Source organism: Pristis pectinata, chromosome 11 (assembly GCF_009764475.1).
Source record: "Pristis pectinata isolate sPriPec2 chromosome 11, sPriPec2.1.pri, whole genome shotgun sequence".
Taxonomy (NCBI): Eukaryota; Metazoa; Chordata; class Chondrichthyes; order Rhinopristiformes; family Pristidae; genus Pristis; species Pristis pectinata.
In genome coordinates, this window is record NC_067415.1 from 5,031,087 (window position 1) to 5,055,875 (window position 24,789).

Genomic DNA, 24,789 nt, shown 5'->3' on the forward strand with positions numbered 1-24,789 from the left:
AAAAATTTATTTATTTAAAAGTCTTTTGAAGAAAAAAATAGGACATTGTTTTCACAGACACTTCTGTTATTTAAAGTCTCAAAAAAAGTACAATTCTAAAGTTTCATAAATATTAATTTTTTTCAGATTTTGAAAAATTATTTTGTAGCCAGTAATACAAAAAAATATATACAGTATATTTATCACAGGGGGTGGTGTGGAAAATCCTATTGCCAAAACAACATAATCGCCAAAGTTTAGAAGCTCAGCAAATACCTGTTTGTGGACTTCCAATTCCTGCATTTGGGAAAGTCTTGATGGAACTAGGAGGCAGCCGCGGGGGTTAAATTCCCACTTCCCTCTTCCTGATGTTGAGCATGAGGTCCTGGAACATATATCTCCCCCAGTTTCCTCTGTTGCCTTTCCGCACGCCATTCCTAGATGTCCATACCTTCCGTCTCTTGGCGAGGAAATGGAACTTCTCACTCATTTCTTCAGCAAAAGCATTTTGGAGATGGAAGATGGTCCTCGGCAGTTCTTAAAGCCTGAAGGATGTCAGCCACCCCTTATTTTCTCGTGTGGGTGAGGGAGCGTAAACGCACAGGGAGTGGAAACTCACCATCAAGGACAATAGGATTGTCAATAGCACGGCTGCCCTGTTAATCCTTCTCTTGTCAATCCAGTGAGAAGTAGGACCAGATGTTCGAAGGAAAGCTACCCATCCTCGGTGACACAAGTAGATCTCCATACATTTATATTATATACACACACGTTGGCAGAGGTGACGTATGCTTACGCATGCTGAGCCGTCAAGAGTGGAATGAATGGCGTTCTTTGGTTCATCCAGTATTGCCGAGGGCTGTTGTCAATGGGTGCTGGAGTTGGTGGGGGGTTAGGGAGGGTGCGGGGGGAGAGAGGGGGACAGGAGGTGGGGAGAAGGGCCAAGGGGCTCACTTGCAGACGTACCTCTCCACCATCCTCTCGCATTTCTTGCAGGTCACGTAGCAACACCAGTGGTACTTGCAATGACAGCGCTCGACCACCTTCTCCGTGTAGGGGTTATAGCCACGGCCGCAGCACATCAGAGTACAGCTGTCACTGCCGTTAGATGTCTTGTTGCACTGCCTACACCACAGGAGGAGAGGAGAGTGGAAGAGGGGCAAAAATACAAACAGGTTGGGAGTTACAAATGGGATAAAGAACAAGTCTCCTGACAGCCACTTTAATTCCCCATCCCACTCCCAACTTTGACCTTCCTGTCTGTGGCCTCCTGCACTATATGATCATAAAATATAGGAGCAGAATTGGACCATTCGGCCCGTCGAGTCTGCTCCACCATTCAATCATGGCTGATTTTTTTTCTCAACCCCATTCTCCCGCCTTTTCCCCAAAACCCTAAACCTCTTTAGCAGTCAAGAACCTATCAACCTCTGCCTTCTTCCCTTCAATCATTCGGTTCTTGAACCAACCGGCACAACCCTAATCACTACCTCAGTATAGCAACACTATGACCACTTTGATCACTACAGCTCCAGCGACCCGGGTTCAATTCTGGCCGCTGCCTGTAAGGAGTTTGTATGTTCTCCCCGTGTGGGTTTCCTCCGGGTGCTCCGGTTTCCTACCACATTCCAAAGGCGTACGGGTTAGGAAGTTGTGGGCATGCTATGTTGGCGCTGGAAGCGTGGCGACACTTGCGGGCTGCACCTAGAACACTCTATGCAAAAAAGATGCATTTCACTGTGTGTTTCGATGTACATGTGACTAATAAAGAAATCTTAATCTTAAAATGGACTTTGTTTTTTTGTTCTAATTGTATTCTTTCTTGTAAAACTTGTATATCATTTATGGTTAATTTATATTTTCTTGTGAATGCTGCTTATCTGATGCTATGTGCCTGTGATGCTGCTGTAAGTAAGTTTTTCATTGCACCTGTGCACACATGTACTTATGCAGATGACAATAAACTCCACTATGACTATTAAATACACCCAATGACTTGGCCTCTGCAGCCCTCTGTGGCAACAAATTCCACAGATTCACTACCCTCTGCCTGAAGAAATTTCTCCTCATCTCAGTTCTAGAAGAACGTCCCCTTATTCTGAGGCTGTGCCCTCAGATCCTGCACTGTTACAACCCTACTCCTACCTCAGCACTGGAGCACTACTCTTAGGGTCTTAGATAGGCACATGAATGTGCAGGGAATGGAGGGATATGGACTACGTACAGGCAGAAGCGATTAGGTGTCTTTAGCTTAATTAATTCAGCACAACATCGTGGGCTGAAGGACCTTTTCCTGTGTTGTACTGTTCTATGTTCTACTAAGGACACCTCTTGCACTACCGTGGACTTGTCTTCAATTGTGCCTTTGGTTTTTTTTTGCACAGGGTCTTTTTTTCTCTTCACTGATATAATTTAGGTTGCATTACTAAATCAAACCCATGAACATTGAATTCAATAAAAGCTCAAGAGCTTACGATGTCAAGAAACATGTTAGTTTCTATGTGTAATTAATAATCTGACAAAGTGGGGTTCTTGCAAATCTTAACTCTTTTCTATTTTTGTAGAACAAACGACTCTGACTCAGGAAAGAGTTTTCCAGTGAAGGTCAGTGGAGAGTTTGTCTCTTAACCCCCAACGCATGTGCCAGTGAATAGGTTCTCAACCTTGCCCTCTCTAAATACCCCCTTGGGAAGCAAGTGGCAGGAAGAGATAATATTTTCTGAGTTGTCACCTGTAAATTCTCAATGCAGTTTCTAGCCCAACAGCCAATAACCTGTTAACCAGATCCGGTATGGACATTGCCTATCACATGTTTCAGCTCTACCACATCCTGTACGGACAAAAACATTGCAGGAGGTCAAAGAGGGTCCTCAGTCACTGGGAATACCAAGTCAAATGGACTAAGCAGCAGATTTCACTTGCAACCTCCACCTTAACAGAGTCCAATAGAGCAGCACTGTTGGTATATTGTAAGGGACACAGGATCTTAAGGATAGCGGAGAGAGCACTGGTATTTAAAATGAAGGTAGATAAATGTTTGCATAGAACATAGAACAAAAGAGCACAAGAACAGGCCCTTTAGCCCACGATGTCTGTGTGTGACATAGACAGTTCCTAGTGGGAACACAGGTCTAAAGCAAGATGAGGATGCCAATATAATAGCCACTTTCTACAGCCCAAGGCAGTGTCCTGAACTGTAATGGATGTAATATCCTTTGAGACAATAAGAATGGACCATGTGCACAATAAGCTCCCTCGTTGATTTCCACTGAGTCCTGATGGAATAAATTCTCTCTTCTCCCCCTCCCGTCGGGCAGAAGATACAAAAGCTTGAGAACACGTACTACCAGGCTCAAGGACAGATTCTATCTCGCTGTTAACAGACTCTTGAATGGACCTCTCAAAAGTTAAAAATGAACTCTTGATCTCCCAATCTACCTTGTACTGCGTGGGTTTCCTCCGGGTGCTCTGATTTCCTCCCACACTCCAAAGACATATGGGTTAGGAAGTTGTGGGCGTGCTATGTTGGCACCAGAAGCGTGGCGACACTTGCGGGCTGCCCCCAGAACACTCTACGCAAAAGATGTATTCCACTGTGTGTTTCGATGAACATGTGACTAATAAAGAAATCTTATCCTATCTTAATAAGATTGTGGCTGATCTGATTGTAATCAGACTCCCATCTAATCTTTCACTTTCTTGCTAATCACGAATGCATCTACATCTGCTTTAAAAATATTCAAAGACTCATTCCTGAGGAACAAGAGTTCCAAAGACTCACAATGTTTTGAGCAAAAAAAAGATCATCTCACTTCATCTTAAATAGGTCATAGATTCATAGAGTCCATAGAACCATAGAACCATACAGCACAAAACAGGCCCTTCGGCCCACCGTGTCATGCCGTCCATAAGACCACCCTCACACTACCTAACCCCTTCCTCCCGCATATCCCTCTATCTCACGTTCCTCCATGTGCCTATCCAACAAGCTCTTGAACCTGTTCAATGTATCTGCCTCCACCACCACCCCAGGCAGTGCATTCCATGCACCAACCACTCTTTGGGTGAAAAACCTCCCTCTGACATCTCCCCTGAACCTCCCACCCATAACCTTAAAGCCATGACCTCTCGTCTTGAGCATTGGTGCCCTGGGAAGGAGGCGCTGGCTGTCTACTCTATCTATTCCTCTCAATATTTTATATACCTCTATCATGTCTCCTCTCATCCTCCTCCTTTCCAGTGAATAAAGCCCCAGCACCTTAAGCCTCTCCTCATATTCAATACTCTCCAATCCAGGCAGCATCCTGGTAAATCTCCTCTGCACCCTCTCCAACGCCTCCACATCCTTCCTATAATGAGGCGACCAGAACTGACCACAGTACTCTAAGTGTGGCCTAACTAGAGTTTTGTAAAGCTGCATCATAACCTCGCGGCTCTTAAACTCAATCCCGCGACTTATGAAAGCCAACATCCCATTGGCCTTCTTAACTGCTCTTTCCACCTGTGAGGCAACTTTCAATGAACTGTGAATATGAACCCCCAGATCCCTCTGCTCCTCTACACTGCCAAGTACCTTGCCGTTTACCCTGTACTCTGCCCTGGAGTTTGTCCTTCCAAAGTGTACCACCTCACACTTCTCCGGATTGAACTCCATCTGCCACTTGTCAGCCCAGCTCTGCATCCTATCGATATCCCTCTGTAAGCTCCGACAGCCCTCCACACTATCCACAACACCGCCTATCTTAGTGTCGTCCGCAAACTTACTAACCCAGACCTCCACCCCCTCATCTAAGTCATCTATAAATATCACAAAAAGTAGAGGTCCCAGAACCGATCCCTGCAATACAAAGGGCCTGTATCCCATCAAGCAATACAGCACGGATACAGGCCCTTTGGCCCAACCAGTCCATGCTGACCATGGTGCCCATCCAGCTAGTCCCAATTTCCTGTGTTCGGCCCATATCCCTCTAAGCTCCGCCCCTCCCTGTAGCTATCCAAGTGCTTCTTAAATGATACTATTGTACCTGCCTCACCCACTTCCTCTGGCAGCTCGTTCCATATAATCACCACCCTCTGCGTGAAAAAGTTGCCCCTCAGGTCCCTTTTAAATCTTTCCCCTCTCACCCTAAACCTGATGATCCCTGTATTATTAAATACAGCTATTGCTGGAAATAGCCAGCTACACACAGGAGAAAGTGTCAAAAGGCATGGACAGTCTGCTGGATTAATCTAGAGTGAGTGAGTTCAAACCTCACCACATCACTCTGAGAATGTGAGTTTGTTTAAATCCCTTCAGTAAAAAGGTGGTGTTGGTAAAAGTGAGCTGGCAGTCTGTCAAATAAATGTAACTGATTTGTTAATAGCTTTAAAAGAAAGAAAACTATCACCTTTTGAAAGGTTGGCATCTTCCTCACTTAAGGTCATCGTCCTGCAATGTTCGTTGAGAAGCAAAGAAAGCTGCAGATGCTGAAAACCTGAAATAAAATCAGAACCTGCCAGAAACACACAGCAGGTCAGGCATCGCCTGTGGAGAAACAGTGAATGTTTCAGGTTGATGATCTCAGAAATAGGAAAAGTGAGAAATCAAACTTAAAGAAGAGAAACATTAACTGTCTCTCTCTCCGCAGATGATACCTGACCTGCTCAGTGTTTCCAGCATTTTCTGTTTTTATTTCAACCTGTCATCTTTCTGGTCGACATATGAACTGAGTTGTAAACCAATGTGACGCAGACAGCAGTGGACACAGCCTGCTCCATCACGGGCACAGCCCTCCACACCACTGACAGCATCCACAGGAGGTGCTGCCTCAAGCATCTATCGTCAAGGATCCTCACCATCCAGGTCATGCCCTCTTCTCGCTGCTACTGTCAGGCAGGAGGTACAGAAGCCTGAAGTCCCACACCACCAGGTTCAGGAACAGCTACTTCCCTACAACCACCGGGTTCTTGAACTAACCTGCACAACCCTAACCCTACCTCAGCAACGGAGCACTACAGACCACCTTTTGCACTGCCGTGGACTTGTCTCTGAATGTGTCTTTTTTTTTGCACTAAGGTCTTGTTTTGCACAGACTTTTTTTTCTCTTCACTGCCTTGTACAATTTATGTATAATTTATATCCGGTGTGTTGTCTGTACCTATGTGCCTGTGATGCTGCTGCAATCAAGGTTTTCATTGTACCTGCACCTCACCGTACTTGTGCACATGACAATAAACTTGATTTGATTAATTCTCAACCAACTTACCAAGACAGTGTTGTATTAAACATTTACTGTGGTTTGACAAGAAGGAGGAAAAAAGAGTTTAATTTTGCTTCTAATTAATCTTTTCACTCTGAAACAGGTGAGTGCCCCTTTTAGAGATTAGAATTCTGGGACAAGGAGCTGGCCTAGACAACACAGCAACCAACTTCTGAAATGTTTGTCAGCTACTGAACAAGAGGCAGTTTTCCCATGAAGGAGAGCTAGAAACATGCTGAAGAGCTCTCAGTGATTCAGGCACCTCCTGCAGAGAGAAGGGGTGATAACACCAAAGAGAAGTCACGCGACAAATTATCTTTGGTTGCAAGGTGGGTCCAACTCCTGCCCACTTCACAGGTGCTGCCTGACCTGTAAAGGCTCCCAGTTTGTTCTGTTCCAGATTTACAATGCGTCTTCACTTAGGTCACTGGTCAACCTGCTGCCAAACCTACATTTCATAAACAGAGCATAGTTCTGAAATTTTAATTAAGTTTTGACTCAGATACATGTTTTGCAAAAAGCATTTTCTCTTGTCTTTTGTCTCAGATGAGTATTTGATGAGATGAGCTTTCTTTATTAGTTACATGTACATCGAAACACACAGTGAAATTCATCTTTTGCGTAGACTGTTCTGGGGACAGCCCGCAGGTGTCGCCACACTTCTGGCACCAACATAGCATGCCCACAATTTCCTAACCTGTACGTCTATGGAAAGTGGGGGGAAACCGGAGCACCCGGAGGAAACCCACGCAGACACAGGGAGAACGTAAAAACTCCTTACAGACAGCGGCTGGAATTGAACCCGGGTCGCTGGAGCTGTAGTGATCAAAGTGGTCATAGTGTTGCTATACTGAGGTCACTGACGCTGTAATAGCATTATGCTAACCGCTACACTACTGTGCAAACTGATGTATCAATGGCTTGTGGGTCTGTGTGCGGAGCATGTCTTGTCATTGCCTCTGTATTATTCGCCCTTTGTTCGACTTGTGTCCCTGTTCAATGCATCTGCAACTGCCTGGCAGTAATGCCAGGTCAGAGAAACTGCAGAGAGTTGTGGACACAGCTCAGCACATCACAGAAACCAGCCTCCCCTCCAATGACTCTGTCTACACTTCCCGCTGCCTTGGTAAAGCAGCCAACATAATCAAAGATCCCTCCCACCCCAGACATTCTCTCTTCTCCCGCCTCCCATCGGGCAGAAGATACAAAAACCTTGAAGCACGTAACACCAGGCTCAAGGACAGCCTCTATCCTGCTGTTATCAGACTCTTTATCAGACCTCTTATATGATAAAGATGAACTCCTGATCTCTCAATTTACCTCATTGTGGCCCTTGCACTTTATTTGTCTCCCTGCACTGCACTTTCTCTGTGACTGTAACACTACATTCTGCATTCTGTTTTTCCTTTTTACTACCTCGTTGAACTTACGTCTGGAATGATCTGTCTGGATGGCACGCAAACAAAAACTTTTCACTGTATCTCGGTATGTGTCACAATAATAAACCAGTTACCAAGCTACTAGGCACCCTGGTTTCAGAGGGACGTAACCCACGGTAATGGTTCACGAAGTCAGTGGGAGGCCTGAGCATGTAACCTACACTGACTCTCCAAGTGCCACTGCTGAGGGAGTGCTGCCCTGTCACAGGTGTTGTGTTTCAACCCCTGTCTGTCCTGTTAGTTGGACATGGAAGATTCCACAGCCAATGCTTCCAAGGAGCTTCTCCCCTGTGTCCTGGGACCAGTATTCGTCATTATTGGTATTGGTATTGGTTTATTATTGTCACTTGTACCGAGGTACAGTGAAAAACTTGTCTTGCATACTGATCGTACAGGTCAATTCATTACACAGTGCAGTTACAATGAGTTAGTACAGAGTGCATTAGAACCATAGAACCATAGAACAATACAGCACAATACAGGCCCTTCGGCCCACCATGTTGTGCCAACCTTTAAAGCTCGCCTGACTATCTAACAGCTTCCTCCCACATATCCCCCTATTTTAAATTCCTCCATATGCTTATCTAACAATCTCTTGACCTTGACCAATGTACCTGCCTCCACCACCACCCCAGGCAGCACATTCCATGCCTCAACCACTCTCTGGGTGAAAAACCTCCCTCTGATATCTCCCTTGAACTTCCCACCCATTACTTAAAGCCATGCCCTCTTGTATTGAGCATTGGTGCCCTGGGAAAGAGGCACTGATGTAGTACAGGTAAAAACAATAACAGTACAGAGTAAAGTGTCACAGCTACAGAGAAAGTGCAGTGCAATAAGGTGCAAGGTCACAACAAGGTAGATCGAGAAGTCATAGTCCATCTCATTCTATAAGGGAACTGTTCAATAGTCTTAACACAGTGGGGTAGAAGCTGTCCTTAAGTCTGGTGATACGTGCCCTCAGGGTCCTGCATCGTTATGGTCTCTATGATGAATTGACCATTGTGGTTTAATTCAGATATGTGTGAGGTGTTGCATTTTGGGAAGACAAATCACAGCAGGACATTCAAAGTCAATTGTAAGGCCCTAGGGGGTGTTGTAGAACAGAGGGACCTTGGAGTACAAGTACATGGTTCCCAAAACTGGTCCCAAGTGGACAGGGTGGTGAAGAAGGCTCTTGGCACACTGGCCTTCATCAGTCAGGGCACTGAGTTTAGAAGTTGAGATGTTATGTTACAGTTGTACAGGACGTTGGTGAGGCCACATTTGGAATATTGTGTTCAGCTTTGGTCACCTGCTATAGGAAAGATGCCATTAAGCTGGAAAGGGTGCAGACGAGATTTAAGAGGATGTTGCCTGGACTCGAGGGACTGAGTTTTGGAGAGAGGTTGAGCAGGTTGGGGCTGCTTTCACTGGAGTGTAGGAGAATGAGGGCTGATCTTATAGAGGTGTATAAAGTCATGAGGGGCATCGATAGGGCCAATGTGCAAAGTCTTTTTTCCAGAGTTGGGGAATCAAGAACTAGAGGGCACAGGTTTAAGATGAGAGGGGAGAGATTTAATAGAAACCTGGGGGGCAACTTTTTCACCCAGAGGGTGGTCAGTATATGGAACGAGCTGCCAGAGGAAGTGGTTGAGGCAGGTACATTAACAACATTTAAAGGAAACTTTACAGTTACAGGGATAGGAAAGGTTTAGAGGGATATGGGCCAAATATGAGTAAACGGGACTAGCTTAGATGGGACTCTTTGTCGGCATGGACCGTTGGTCTGAAGGGCCTGTTTCCATGCTGTATGATTCTATGACAACGCTGTTTGTGGGAGCCTGCGTGTGGCATTGACCACCATGTTTTCCACACTGTAGAAGTGACTCCAGTTAAAAAGTGCTACATAGGCCCTGAGGCACTCGAGGCTGAAAACAGCAAGATTTTTCTTCTTTAAGTATTTTTACATCCTTGGAGAACCAGCAAGGTTAATTAACCAAGCGGATTTCCTTCCTTAATTGGAAGCAACGGTTCTGATGAAGGGTCTTTGACCTGAAAGCTTAACGTTATTTCTCTTTCCACAGATGCAGCCTGACCTGTTGAGTGATTCCAGCATTTTTTGCTTTTGTTTCATATTTCCAGCCTCCACAGTTCTTTTGATTTTTGTGCAAAATTCTTGGTCACGTATTTCAGAGGATAGATTTCACAATATCTGCTCAAGTCCCACCTTTGGAAGTAATTAAACCACTTAACAATTTCTACAGTAATCACCTTGCTGCATTCTCTCATACGGAGGAGCAGACTGAATCTTTGTGTGTGTGTGTGTGTGTGCGCGCGCGTGCGTGTGTGCATACATGTGTTTGTGTGTGTGCACGTATGTGTGTTTGTGTGCGTGTGAATGTATGTTTATGTGTGTGTACGTGCTGGGGTGTGTGTGTGTTTGTGCGTGCGTGTGTGTGTGCGCGCACATGTGCTTGTGTTTGTGTGTGTGTGCGTGTGTGCATGTGTGTGCGTTTGTGTGCGTGCATGTGTGTGCGTGCGTGTGTGCTTATGTGTGTGCGTGCGTGCGTGTGTGTTTGTGTGCGTGTGTACATGTGTGTGTGTGTGTGTGTGTGTGTGTGTGTAAGGGTCTGCAATTATTAATTAAGCTGGAGAGAGCCTCCCATTACAACATGTCACCACTTGTACTATAGACTCCATTGTCACCAGAAGTGAGCATTCCACGGTGATGTACTGGGTGTAATAATGACTTCACATTAACATAGCCCATAAAACTACCCAAAACAACTGACAGGAATTTAAATCAGACCAAAAGAAAAATTGACACATTAAGTCACATCAGTTACCACAAACTTGGCTGGGGATTGGTTCTACAAGGCTTCTTGAGGGAAGAGAGGCAGAGAGGCTTGGAAAAGGAATACCAGAGTTTCGGGTGTTGAAAGTTAATGAGGAGTGATAGGAATATGTGAGACCAGAATTGAAGCAACACTGATGTTTCATAGGATCGTAAGACTGGAGTGTGTTACAGAAAAAGAGAGTCAATCCACGCTGGGGTTTGAAAAAAAAATCAGAGAGGCCCCTCTCAAAAGGAGAGATATCTGGATGCTGAAAAGTGAAATGCTTAGAAGGCTGGTCTCAACACCCAAAGATCTGAGAGTTTGCTAAAGTCATATATGTTTCTCTCTGACAAAGTAGGGAACAGGATATCCATTAACACTTAGCGAAGTCTCTTGTTAATCACTATTTTCACTTATGAAAAGCTCTAATTAATACATTACTTCCAATGAGTGATTTAGCTGGCATTGGGTATCATTGTGAAATTATTACTTAGTGACAAAGAGTTGCTAATGGCCTTGCTGTAAAATCCCCTCTCGCAAACTGGTTCTTCCTGTTCCCACTAATAGCTGTTCAACTCTGCTCCTATTTACAAAGTTTACAGTAGTTACAGCAAGAAAAGAGGTCAGAGGGAGACACAAGAGACAGCAGATGCTGGAATGTGGAGCAACACACAGAGCTGGAGGAAATCAACGGGTCAGGCAGCATCTGTGGAGGGAAATGGACAGTCCACATTTCAGTCCAGATAAAGGGTCTTGACCCGAGACATTGACTGCCCATTTCCCTCCATAGATGCTACCTGATGGCCCACTTGAGTTCCAAGAAAAGAGGCCATTCAGCCCAACTGTGTACTGCTGCTGTTCACTGCATTGCACTCCTCCTTTGGTCAATCATTTCAATCCCTCTCTCCCCTGGCGTTCTGATCTAGCTTCTCGCTTAATGCCTCTTGTGTTGTTTGAGTTTGTTCATAGGCTAATGAGGTCCTCATTACTGGGAAAATAGGTGAGCCTCTCCACCTGTCGTTAACACAATGGATAATCTTTGGATAAAGAATTTCCAACTGGATTCGTCTTTAGTGAATCTCTGAGCGTTACAACTTTGCTGGAAGTCATTTTGTCCATTGCTCCTGTGTTGGATAAGAGCTATTCCACTAAACCTACTTCCTTGCCCTTTGCCTGCAGTTCCTTCAAGCAGTCGACCAATGCACCTTCGAGTCACAAGAGTTGTACAGCCTAAGGCCGACCACGTCTCTACTGACCATCATACCTATCTCTACTAGTCCCACTTACCTGCACTAATTCCATTTCCCTCCATGCCCTGTCCATTCAAGTACCTGTCCAGATTCCTCTTAACAAGAGACTTCTGACCTGGAATCTTTTTTGCTCTTTAATGTTGTTACTGATCCTGCCTCCGCCACCTCCTCTGGCAGCTCATTCCAGATACCAACTAATCTTTGTGGGAAAACCCCTTTGAACCTCCTCCCTCTCACCTTAAACCTACAGCCTCGAGTTTTAGACACTCCACCACAGGAAGCAGACATTACCTATGCCCTATGTATGCTAGACCCTATCTATGCCTCTTGTGATTTTACATACCTCCAACATGTCACCTCTCAGCCTCCTCTGCTTCAGGGAAAACAGACCCAGCCTGTCCAATCCCTCCTGATAACTCAGTCCCTCCAATCCAGGCAACGTCCTTGTGAAGCAACAAACAATCCACCGGGGAATCTCAAGGGGTCGAGCAGCATCTGTGGGGGGGAAAGGAATTGTCGAGGTTTTGGATTGAAACCCTGTATTAGGATGACAATTCCTTTCCTCCCACAGATGCTGCTCGACTTGCTGAGTTCCTCCAGCAGATTGTTTGTTGCCCCAGATTCCAGCATCTGAAGTCTCTTGTGTCTCCAATGTCCTTGTGAACCTCTCCTGCACCCTCTCTAGCTTAATCACATCCTTCCTATAGCACGGCAATCAGAGCTGCACGAGATATTCCAAGTACAGCGTAACTAACATTCTGTACAACTGTAACATGATGTCCCAGCTCTTGTACTCAGTGCCTCACCGATGAAGGCAAGCGTGCCGTGTGCCTTCTCCATCACCCTATCTACATGCGTTGCCACTTTCAGCGTACTATGTACATGTACCCCAAGGTTCTCTCTATTCTTCAACACTCCCCTGGTCCTTGCCATTCATTATGTAAGTCCTGCCCTGGTTCACCTTCCAAAATGCACCACTTCACACTTACCTGAGTTAAATTCCATCTGTTGTTCTTTTGCCGACTTTCCCAGATGTTGTAACCTTGGACAACCTTCTTCAATGTCCACCATACCAGCAACTTTGGCGTTCTCTGCAAACTTACAAACCATGCCACCTGCATTCTCATCCAAATCATTAGTCTTCATGACAAACGCAGCACCAATCCCTGCAGCCAAACACTTGGAGTATTGTGTTCAGTTCTTGTCGCCTCATTATAGGAAGGGTGTGGAAGCTTTAGAGAGGGTGCAGAGGAGATTTACCAGGATGTTGCCTGGATTGGAGAGAACGTCTTATGAGGATAGGTTGAGTGAGCTGGGGCTTTTCTCTTTGGAGAGAAGGAGGATGAGAGGGGACTTGATAGAGGTGCACAAGATGATAAGAGGCATAGATTGAGTGGACAGTCAGAGACTTTCTCCCAGGGCGACAATGGCTAACACGAGGGGACATAATTTTGAGGTGATGGGAGGAAGGTATAAGGGGGATGTCAGGGGTAAGTTTTTTACACAGAGAGTGGTGGGTGTGTGGAACGCACTGCCTGCAGAGGTTGTGGGGGCAGATGCATTAGGGACATTTAAGAGACTCTTAGATAGACACATGAATGATAGAAAAATAGGGGGCTATGTAGGAGGGAAAGGTTAGATAGATCTTAGAGCAGGATAAAATGTCAGCTCAACATGTGGGCCAAAGGGCCTGTACTGTGCTGTAGTGTTCTTTGTTCCATGTTCTATAAGGGTTTGTTTCTGGCTATATAACTCTATAACTCAATATGCAGGCATTAGACGCAGTCCAAAATAAATTCATTAGCCTAATTCCCGGGATGAGAGGAATTGCAAGCAGATAAAGAATTTGGATCTGTTTTCTTTGGAGTTTAGAAAAATGAGAGGTGATCTTATTGAAACATATACTGAAAGGCCTGGATAGAGTGGACGTGGAGAGGATATTTCCATTGCAGGAGAGTTTAGGATTTGAGGGGGCAGCGTCAAAATAAAGGGACATCCGTTTAAAACTGAGATGAGGAGGAATTTCTTCAGCCAGGAGGCGGTGAATCCATGGAATTCGTTGCCATGGAGGGTGGTGGAGGCCAAGTCATTGGGTGTATCCAAGGCAGAGGTTGATGGGTTCTTGATTGGTGAGGGGGTTAATGGCATGGGGTTGAAAAAAAAATCAGCCATGATTGAATGTTGGAGCAGATTCGATGGGCCGAATGGCCTAATCCTACTCCCCTATCTTATGGTCTGAGGGAGCAAGGCTGGGTAGATTTTGTGGGAGACCCTTCAACAAGGGGATGTAATTGTAAGATAAGGGGTGGTCATTTAAAACTGAACTATGTAGGAATTTTTCTCTCACAGTGGGTGGTGAATCTGTGGGATTCTCTACCCCAGAAACTTAAGGAGGTGAGATCACTGGAGGTATTTAAAGAGGAGGGAGGTAACTTTTCGAAAGATCGGGAGTTGAAGGTTATGGGGAACTGGCACAGAGGAGGAGATGAGATCCGGGGCAGATCAGCCATGACCATATTGAATGATGGGAGAGACTTGAGGCGCTGAGTCGTCTACCCCTGCTCCTGTGTTCTTGATGTTCCCCCAGAGGTCCAGTGTCCAGACCTGATTACACTGCTCCGGCTGGGGTCTAACCAGTATTTTGTCAGACGTTAACATAACTTCCTTGCTTTTGTTGTCTGTCCCTCTTCTCTGCACCCACCTGAGCTGATCCGACCATCCTCAAACACTTGAGGACCTGCACCTCCTGCTCTCTGGGTTCCTGCACCCATCCAGTGTTGTACCATCCACGTATATGTGGTCTCTCAGTTCTCCCAACAAAGTGAGCCAGTCTCCCATTTGATGCCCACCTTACTACTCCCCCTGCACTTTCCCAACCTGTTAATGTTCTTCTCATTGTTACTCTAGTCTGTCCAATATTGCACCACTAACTGGGCTCCATAACAGATAAGATATCTTTATTAGTCACATGTACATCAAAACACACAATGAAATGCATTGTTTGCGTAGAGTGCTCTGGGGGGCAGCCCGCAAGTGTCGCCACGCTTCCGGCGCCAACACAGCATGCCCACAACTTCCTAACCCGTAAGTCTTTGGAATGTGGGAGGAAACCGGAGCACCCGGAGGAAACCCACGCAGACGCGGGGAGAACGTATAAACTCCTTACAGACAGCGGCCGGAATTGAACCCAGGTCACTGGCGCTGTAATAGTGTTACACTCACCGCTACACTACCATGCCTGCCCCCCACATCATTTGGGCATTAAGGGTACTGGAGTTTAATGCACAATGTGTGCCTTGTGCCAGTTTCCATATTGGGAATGTCATTGAAACATTGCAGCATTGAAATAGGCCCTTTCTTGTAAAAATTAGGCATAATTTATGTTTTTCTTATGACCGCTGCTTATCTGATGCTATGTGCCTGTGATGCTGCTGCAAGGAAGTTTTTCATTGCACCTGTGTATACATGACAATAAACTCGACTTTGAATTGTCTTTGACTTTGGCCCACAACATCCATGCCGACCATACCTATCTATTCTATCCCATTTGCCTGTGTTAATTCCATATCCCTCTCGGCCCTGCTTATTCAAATACCTGTCCAGACGCCTCTTAACTGTTGTTACTGTTCCTGTCTTCATCACCTCCTCTGGCAGCTCATTCCAGATACCAACTACACATTGTGAAAAATGTACCTCCTTTAAACTCTTTCCTCTCACCTGAAATGTGTGCCCTCTAGTTTTAGACACCCCTACCGTGGAAAACAGACTCTGTCTGCCGTGTCAGTTGCATGTGCAACACTTGCAGATGTAGGAACCAAGCAGGGTGGTTAAACCATGCCATCAGATTACAATGCACCCCAATAAGATAAGATTTCTTTATTAGTCACATGTACATCGAAACACACAGTGAGATGCATTTTTTTGCGTAGAGTGTCCTGGGGGCAGCCCGCAAGTGTCGCCACACTTCCGGCGCCAACATAGCATGCCCACAACTTCCTAACCCGTACGTTTTTGGAATGTGGGAGGAAACCGGAGCACCCGGAGGAAACCCACGCAGACACAGGGAGAACGTACAAACTCTTTACAGGCAGTGGCCGGATTTGAACCCATGTCGCTGGTGCTGTAAAGTGTTATTCTAATCACTACTTTAGCAGCCCCTCTCTCCCTCTGTGATTTATGGGGATCACCATTTACTTACGACTTTGTTAGTATTTGGTTAGAAGGAAATCTGAGAGAGTGTTGTTGTTTGGAGAACTCCACACAGAGATAGGAGGATGTTCTCAGCCTTCTACTACCAGACTTAAGACTTTCACCTGGGTCTTAAGCACAAATCGGACAATGAGTAAAGAGCTGACACACCGGAGTGATGTATTAGATGAGAGAGGTGAAGGACAAGGGGAACGATAGTCATAGATCTTGGAGTAAGTAATACAGCACGGAAACAGGCCATTCAGCCCAACTCGTCCATGCCGACCAAGGTGCCCAGATAAGCCAGTCTCACTTGCCTGCATTTGGCCCATATCCCCCTAAACCTTTCCTATCCGTGTGCCTGTCCAAATGTCTTTTAAATGTTAGTGGATCCATCTCTACCACTTCCTCTGACAGCTCGTTCCTTATACGCACCACCCTTTGCATGAAAGAAGTTGCCCCTCAGCTCCCTTTTAGATCTTTCCCCTCTCACCCGTAAACCTCTGCCCTCTAGTTTTTTATTCCCTTTCCCTAGGGAAAAGGGATCCCCAGTAGGGAACCCCATCCACCGGAGGTGTTTAGCAAGTATTGCTCCGACACACACTTCAGCAGTGCACAATGCATGAAGAGATCTCAGTTCTCTGAGGAGGTCACATCAATACCTGGGAAGCAGGGCAGGGACCACATTGCCAGTGGCAGTGAAGGGGACAGAGGCCATCAATTTCTTTGTCCCCAGGTCTTTCCTAGAAGAGGTTGAGGACACCTGCACCATCTCCCAATTTGCCCTACACCACTGAGGTAGGGAGGTTACAGAGGGTCCACACTCCAGAATATCTTTTCCCATGTGCTGGTTGGTTAGTTGCATTTTTCCCTCAGGAGGTTCTGAGTTCAAGACCAACCATGGGTACTTGAACATAAAGATCTAAGCTCACACTTCAGCTCAGCACTGAGAGAGCATTGCACTGTTAGCCCTCCCCCACTGCTGAGAAAAGGGAGCCCTTGTTGGTATCATGACCAATATTTATTCCTGACTCAACACCACTAAAATAAATAATCTGGTCACTATTGCAGTACCACGGGTGGGATCTTGCTGTGCACGCTGGCTGCTCCATTTACTGCATTACAATTATAACCACTATCCCCACCATCCGGGTCATGCCCTCTTCTTGCAAAGTCTTTATACCGTGTCTGCTTCACTAGACGGACACGGCAATTCCAACACACAGGAACGCAAGAGCTGCAGGTAGTAGTGGACGCAGCCCGGTCCATCACGGGCACAGCCGTCCCCACCGCTGACAGCATCTACAGGAGGCGCTGCCTCAAGAAGGCGGCATCTATCATCAAGGATCCCCACCATCTGGGCCATGCCCTCTTCTTGCTGCTGCCATCAGGCAGGAGATACAGAAGCCTGAAGTCCCCACACCACCAGGTTCAAGAACAGCTACTTTCCCACAACCATCAGGTTCTTGAATCGACCTGCACAACCCCAACCCTACCTCAGCAACGGAACACTACGGACCACCTCTTGCACATGGACTTGTCTCTGATTATGTTCTTGCACTAAAGTGTGTTTTGCAGTCTTTTTTCTTCACTGTCTTCTAATAATTTATGTATAATTTATGTTCTTTGTGTTGTCTGTGCCTATGTGCCTGTGATGCTGCTGCAAGCAAGTTTTCATTGTACCTGTACCTCACCGTACTTGTTAACCTGACAATAAGCTTGTCTTGCCTTGGACGCTCAAGTGTTTAGAAGGCTTTAAAGTGCATTGGGATCTCCTGAGGTTGTGAATGTCATTATATTGGTGTTGCGCTTTCCTCTGTAAATGCCTTACCTCTCTTGAGTCCCATTGGATCCTAGTTTCACATTCTTCGTACAAAAGTCCGGAGAGCTCTGCAGATACACCAGCTCATTCTCCCGGATGGGTCTGATGTCAATGTCCTTCGGGACCAGCTGTTTCCGTGTGCCCACTGGTCGATGTACCACCCTGGTAGCCGACAGATACTTCAGCTTGAGGTCCTGGGCAATGCTGCTGAGTTCTTGCAACCCCTTCCAGCAGGTCTTAACTGAGCAGGAGCCCGAAACTCCATGACATTTACACTTTATCTCGACTGACGCCTTCAGGGCCTGGAGGTTGCAGAACAGCATCAAAAGGACGTCAGCCGTGGTGGACTGAGCAGCTTTCTTGCTCTCTGACAGAAGATTATGACATAAGGACACTGGGAAATAGGTCACACGGCCCCTCAAGCCTGCCCCGCCATTTGATATGAACATGGATGATCTGCCCCAAGCTTCAACTCCTATGCCAGATCCAGATCTTCCAAAAATTTATCTAAGTCCCAGTTATAGAGTCACAGTGTAATACAGCACAGAAATAGACACTACAGCCCAACTGGTCCATGCCGATCTACGTGCCCACCGAAGCTAGACCCATTTGCCCGCGTTTGGCCCACTTCCCTCTAAACCTTTCCTATCCATGTACCTGTCCAACTGTCTTTTAAAAGTTGTTATTGTACCTGCCTCAACCACTTCCTCTGGCAGCTCGTTCCATATGGATACCACCCTTTGTGTAAAAGAATTGCCCCTCAGGTTCCTAATAATCATTCCCCTATCACCTTAAACCTATGCCTCCTAGTCCTTGATTCCCCCAAACCTGGGAAGAAGACCCTATCTATGTCCCTCATGATTTTATTTACCTCCGTTAGGTTTCCTCTCAGTCTCCTACGGCCTAAGGAAAAAAGTTCCAACCTGCTAAACCTCCCTCCGTAACTCAGTCCCTCGAGTCCTGTCAACATCCTTGTAAATCCTTTCGGCACTCCTTCCAGTTTAACTACATCTTTCCTATAGCAGGGTGACCAAAACTGAACACAGTACTCCAAGTGTGGCTTGACCAGCATCTTGACCTCCCAATTTCTATGTTCAATGCCTTGACTGATGAAGGCCAGTGTGCCAAAAGCCTTCTTCACCACCTCGTCTACCTGTGACTCCACTTTCAGGGAACCAAGTACTTGTACTCCAAGATCCCTCTGTTCTACAATGCTCCCCAGGGCCCTACCATTCACTGTGAAAGTCCTACCTTGATTTGTCTTCTCAAAATGCAACACCTTGCACTTATCTGAATTAAACTCCATTTGCCATTCCTCGGCCCACTTACTCAGCTGATCAAGATCCCCCTATAATCTTCAATAGCCTTCTTCACTGTCCACGATAAGACCTATTTTAGTGTCATCTGCAGAGTTACTAACCATGCCTTGTACATTCTCATGCAGGAATGACAAGACTAGAAAATCGGTCACACAGCCCCTCACCGTTTGTCAAGGGTTTGTGCTACAGACAATCACAATGTGGATGGGTTTGCAGGAACGCAAGCCCCCAACAACTTGGTCGTTGTGTTATTATGTGTTATTATGTAGTTATAATAAAGAACTACAGTTCCCAGTAGGCAATGCAAGGGATCACATGGGGGAACAGAAAGTGGCTGTAAAAAAGAGAGGGAAAGCAAGCCAGTCTGGTGTTGGTTAATAAAATGTTCAGATGTTAAACCCACGTGAAGTTTGTCTCTCGATGAAGAACAAACATAACAGTCGGGTATTGTATATGGACTGATTTTTAGGTCTGCACTGCTCCAGTTCTCACTGCATCTGCGAGACATCTGCTCAAAATAGTTACTACTCAAAAACCATCCATGGAATTCTTTAATGAAAATCCATCTTAGATTCCCTCAAACTGGCTGGGGACCTACTTAATGTATTCAACTGAACAACTAGTAAAAGTGCCCAATGTTGCCCACATCCCAAATAAGTAGGATAAATCCAGAACCAATCCCAATGAATGGATTGATACCAACCCGAAGACCATGGGCATCATTAATTACCTGCCGTCCAACCTCACTGTTGTGTAGATTCATCAGTTTGTTTGCTTGCGATCTGGTTTTTTTCATTTTCATCGGAGAATCGGAAAACTTGGATCCCAGCAGGATTCCATAGTTCAGGTTGTCATTGCACCCACCCCATCGGAAACCAGGACCCGCAGCCTCGGAAGCGACAGGCCCACAGGAGCAGCCAGGGAGGTCTCCTGAAGTACAAGCTCTGGCTATTGTGTGGCTAATAGCAGCTGCAGACAAAGCGTGGACAAAGGCAGACTCCCTGGTACCTGGAATGAGAAGGTTGAGGTCATCAGTTCTCCTATTAGAACATAGAACAGTACAGCACAGGGGCTTCAGTTCACAATTTCTGTGCCGACCACAATGCCAATTTAAACTGCACATCTGCCTGCACATGGTCTGTATCCCTCCATTCCCTGCCTGTTCATGTGTCTGTCTAAAAGCCTCTGAAATGTTGCTGTCGTATCTGCTTCCTCCACTCTCCCCGGCAGCTTGTCCCAGGCACCCACCACTCTCCGTGTGAAATACTTGCCATGTAAACTTCCTTTAAACTTTCCGCCTGTCAGCTTAAAGCTTTGCCCTCTAGAACATAGAACACTACAGCACAATACAGGTCCTTCAGCCCACAATGTTGTGCCGACATTTTATCCTGCTCTAAGATCTATCTAACCCTTCCCTCCCACATACCTCCCTGTTTTTCTATCATTCATGTGTCTAAGAGTCTCTTAAATGTCCCCAATGTATCTGCCCCCACAACCTCTGCCGGCAGTACGTTCCATGCACCCACGACTCTCTGTGTAAAAAAACTACCCCTGACATCTCCCTTATACTTTCCTCCAATCACCTTAAAATTATGCCCCCTCATGTTAACCATTGTCGCCCTGGGAAAAAGTCTCTGACTGTCCACTCGATCTATGCCTCTTATCATCTTGTGCACCTCGATCAAGTCACCTCTCATCCTCCTTCTCTCCAAAGAGAAAAGCCCGAGCTCACTCAACCTATCCTCATAAGATATGCTCTCCAATCCAGGCAGCATCCTGGTAAATCTCCTCTGCACCCTCTCTAAAGCTTCCACATCCTTCCTATAATGAGGCGACCAGAACTGAATGCAATATTACCCTGTCTAGTACTTGGCATTTCCATCCTGGAAAGAAGACTATCTCCCCTGTCTATGCCCTCTGTTGTCCAGTGCTGGGTTTCAAAACTGGTGCTCAGGAAAGGATCATCACATTGTCCACTATGGCACCCTTAACAGAGTAAAATACCCAAGGCACTTCACAGCAAACCAAATTCAACACAGAGCCACACAGTGGGCAGTGAAACTTCAAACCCCAAATATTTAGGCTCAATGCATGAATGAGTGGACGGGTGAATGAATGGATGGAAGGATATAGTATTGGTACTGGTATTGGTTTATTATTGTCACTTGTACTGAGGTACAGTGAAAAACTTGTCTTGCATACCGATCATACAGGTCAATTCATTACACAGTGCATTGAGTTAGTACAGGGTAAAACAATACAGAATGCAGAGTAAAGTGTTACAGCTACAGAGAAAGTGCAATGCAGGCAGACAATAAGGTGCAAAGTCATAACGAGGTAGATTGTGAGGTCAAGAGTCCATCTTATCGTACTAGGGAACCATTCAATAGTCTTATAACAGCAGGATAGGAGCTGTCCTTGAGCCTGACGGTACGTGCTTTCAGGCTTTTGTATCTTCTGCCCGATGGGAGGGGGGAGAAGAGAGAACGTCTGGGGTGGGTGGTAGGATCTAGGGAGAGTTGATGGGAACGTGGGGAGAATAAAATGGGATGAGTGTAGGATTGGTGTAAGTGGGTGGTTGAGGGATGGCAGGTACTCGATGGGCTTTAGGGTCTGTTTCTGTGCTGCATGGTCCTATGAGTCCAGTTAATGCACCAACAGTAACACTTACCCCTCTCCAGGTCTGGTGGGAAGTAAGGAGCCAGTTCAATGGAAGAGCAGTTCCACCTCATGTCGGAGAAGGTTTTTCGGCAGGTCTTCTGGACCTCTCGGGCTGCCTGAACGATGCTCTGCATGAGGTCCAGGTTGCTTCGACAGAGCTGTTGTTGTGCAGAGACCAGACCCTCCAAGTGCTTACAGTTCTGCGTCTGATTGAAGGGAATTGAGGATCCAGTCCTGGCCAGAGCCCTGTATGGAAATAGAACATAGTACGTAGAACATAGAACAGTACAACACAGGAACAGGCTCTTGAGCCCATGATGTCTGTGCCAAGCAAGATGCCAAATTAAACTCAACAGCCTCTACATGATCCATATCCCTCCATTCCGTGCGCATTCAAGTGCCTGTCGAAAAGCCTCTTGAACACCACTGTTGTATCTGCTTCCACCACCACCCCTGGCAGCCTGTTCGAATGGAGAAAAACTTTCCCCACACATCTCCCTTAAACTTTCCCCCTCTCACCTTAAAGCTATGTCCTCTAGTACTTGATATTTCCACCCTGGGAAAAAGATTCCGACGGTCTACCCTGTCTATGCCTCTCGTAATTTTATAAACTTCTATCAGGTCTTCCCTCAGCCGTCGACGCTCCAGAGAAAACAATCCAAGTTTGTCCATCCTCTCCTTATAGCTCATGCCCTCTAATCCAAGCAGCATCCTGGTGAACCTCAATTGCACCCCCTCCAAAGCCTCCACATCTTTCCTGTGATGGGGTGACCAGAACCGCACACAATGCTCAAAGTGCAGCCAGACCAAAGTTTTAAACAAAACTTTTGGTCTTATGCCAAACATTAAACTCAAGGCCGTTAATAATGGCCATTAATAAATCTAACAGGAAACTTGAGATAGACATGTTTATCCAGAGTAATGAGCATGTGAAACTGGATAATAGAGAGATTAGTTGGGGTGAACAGCAGAGATGCAAAGGGAAGTCAGAGAATATGTGGAGTTATAGAGTCATACAGCATGTAAGCAGGCCCTTCAGCCCACCGAGTCCATGCTGACCATCAAACTCCCATTTACACTAATTCCATTTTATTTTCTCCACATTCCCATCAACTACCCCCAGATTCTTGCAGTCAGCCATATATGAGGAGTAACTTACAGAGCCAATTAACCAATCAACCTACATGTCTTTCGGACGTGGAGGAAACCCATGCGGTCACAGGGAGAATTGGTAGTTGGTTTATTGTTGCCACATGTGCCAAGATACGGTGAAAAATTTTTGTTTGCATGTCACCCAGACAGATCGTTCCATACATAAGTACATTGAGGTAGGACAAAAGCAAAACAGAATGCAGAATGTGGTGTTACGGTTACAGAGAAAGTGCAGTGCAGGGAGACAATAAGGTGCAAGGGCCATGACGAGGTAGATTGGGAGATCAAGAGTTCATCTTTAAGCGTATGAGAGGTCTGTTCGAGAATCTGATAACAGTGGGATAGAAGCTGTCCATGAGTCTGGTGGTACGTGCTTCCAGGCTTTTATATCTTCTGCCCAATGGGAGGGGGGAGAAGTGAGAATGACCGGGGTGGGTGGGGTCTTTGATTATGTTGGCTGCTTTCCTGAGGCAGTGGGAAGTGTAGACAGAGTCCATGGAGGGGAGGCTGGTTTGTGTGATGGATTGTCCTGCGTTGACAACTCTGCAATTTCTTGCGATCCTGGGCAGAGCAGTTGCTGTACCAAGCCGTGATGTATCCGGATGCTTTCTATGGTGCATCTGTAAAAATTGGTGAGGGTCATTGCGGACATGCCAAGTTCCCTTAGCCTTCTGGCATCCCGGTGTGGATACAGAGACACACACATATCAAATACATACTTGATGTAAACTTTATATATTTGTGCATCATATACAAACATTCCTGTGCACACATATCATACACATATGTCTCATACAGGATACATAGACGCAATGCATTATGAGCATATCTGTTCACACATGACATATGCAAGATACAAGCATGCACACAACGATACTCACAGCCATCGAATGGCATGACAGAACCTCGAGTTGAGCAGCAGGGCGCAGACAGATGCGAGAACGCAACCAAGAGACAGTCTCATTCCTCTGATGGCGTCTGAACCAACCAACAGAAGACAAGTCAACGCAAGTCTGAACTGACCCTTTGTCCAGTCAGAGCCAGGTGCCAGAACTGACGTGATGAATCTGGGGAGTATAATCAGACAATAAGCAAGCACGAATTGCAGGAAAGTAATCACATGCGGTTTTAAAAAGAACTAATTCCTATTTTTTTACCCTTAAGCACAGTCAGGGTCTAATTCCAGAGGTTACAGCCGCCCCCATGAAGTGATCATATTGGTTAAGTCAGTGAGTGATGTCCAAGTGTCTCTGATGTGCGACTTAAAAACATCACTTTCTGATTGGTGGGGCGCCAGGGAGCGCCATGGAACAGAGGGACCTAGGAGTACAAGTGCATAGTTCATTGAAAGCAGTTTCACAGGTAGACAGGGTGGTGAAAAGGGTGCTTAGCACACTGGCCTTCATCAGTCGGGGCACTGAGTATAGGAATTGGGACATTATGTTGCAGTTGTATAACTTGTTGGTGAGGCTGCACTTGGAGTACTGTGTACAGTTTTGGTCACCCTGTTATAGGAAAGACGTAGTTAAACTGGAAAGAGCGTAGAGAAGATTTCTGAAAATGTTGCCATGACTAGAGGGCCTGAGTTATAGGGAGAGGTTGGCCAGGCTGGGTCTTTATTCCTTGGAACGTAAGAGAATGAGGGGCGACCTTGCAGAAATGTTTAAAATTATGAGAGGCATAGATAAGGTGGATGGTAACAGTCTTTTCCCCAGGGTAGGGGAGTCCAAAACTAGGGGGCATAGGTTTAGGGTGAGAGGGGAAAGATTTAAAAGGGACCTGAGGGACAACTTTTTCATGCAGAGGGTGGTGAGTATATGGAACGTGCTGCCAGAGGAAGTGCGTGAGGCAGGTACAATAGTGTCATTTAAGAAGCACTTGGATAGGTACATGGAGGGGTGGGGCTTGGAGGGATATGGGC

At 46.0% G+C, this 24,789-nt stretch overlaps 1 protein-coding gene across 1 annotated transcript; it reads right to left on the reverse strand.

Moving 5' to 3' along the window:
- Nucleotides 1-909: 909 nt before the first annotated feature.
- On the reverse strand, nt 910-23,873 carry wnt11 (wingless-type MMTV integration site family, member 11). Its single transcript, XM_052025709.1, has 5 exons — nt 23,750-23,873; nt 21,727-21,962; nt 19,786-20,063; nt 17,746-18,038; nt 910-1,104 (listed from the first exon to the last, which is right to left on the reverse strand). The coding sequence occupies exons 1-5, from the start codon at nt 23,830-23,832 to the stop codon at nt 930-932; spliced, it is 1,065 nt and encodes a 354-aa protein (XP_051881669.1). The 5' UTR covers nt 23,833-23,873; the 3' UTR covers nt 910-929.
- Between the last annotated feature and the right edge of the window lie 916 nt (nt 23,874-24,789).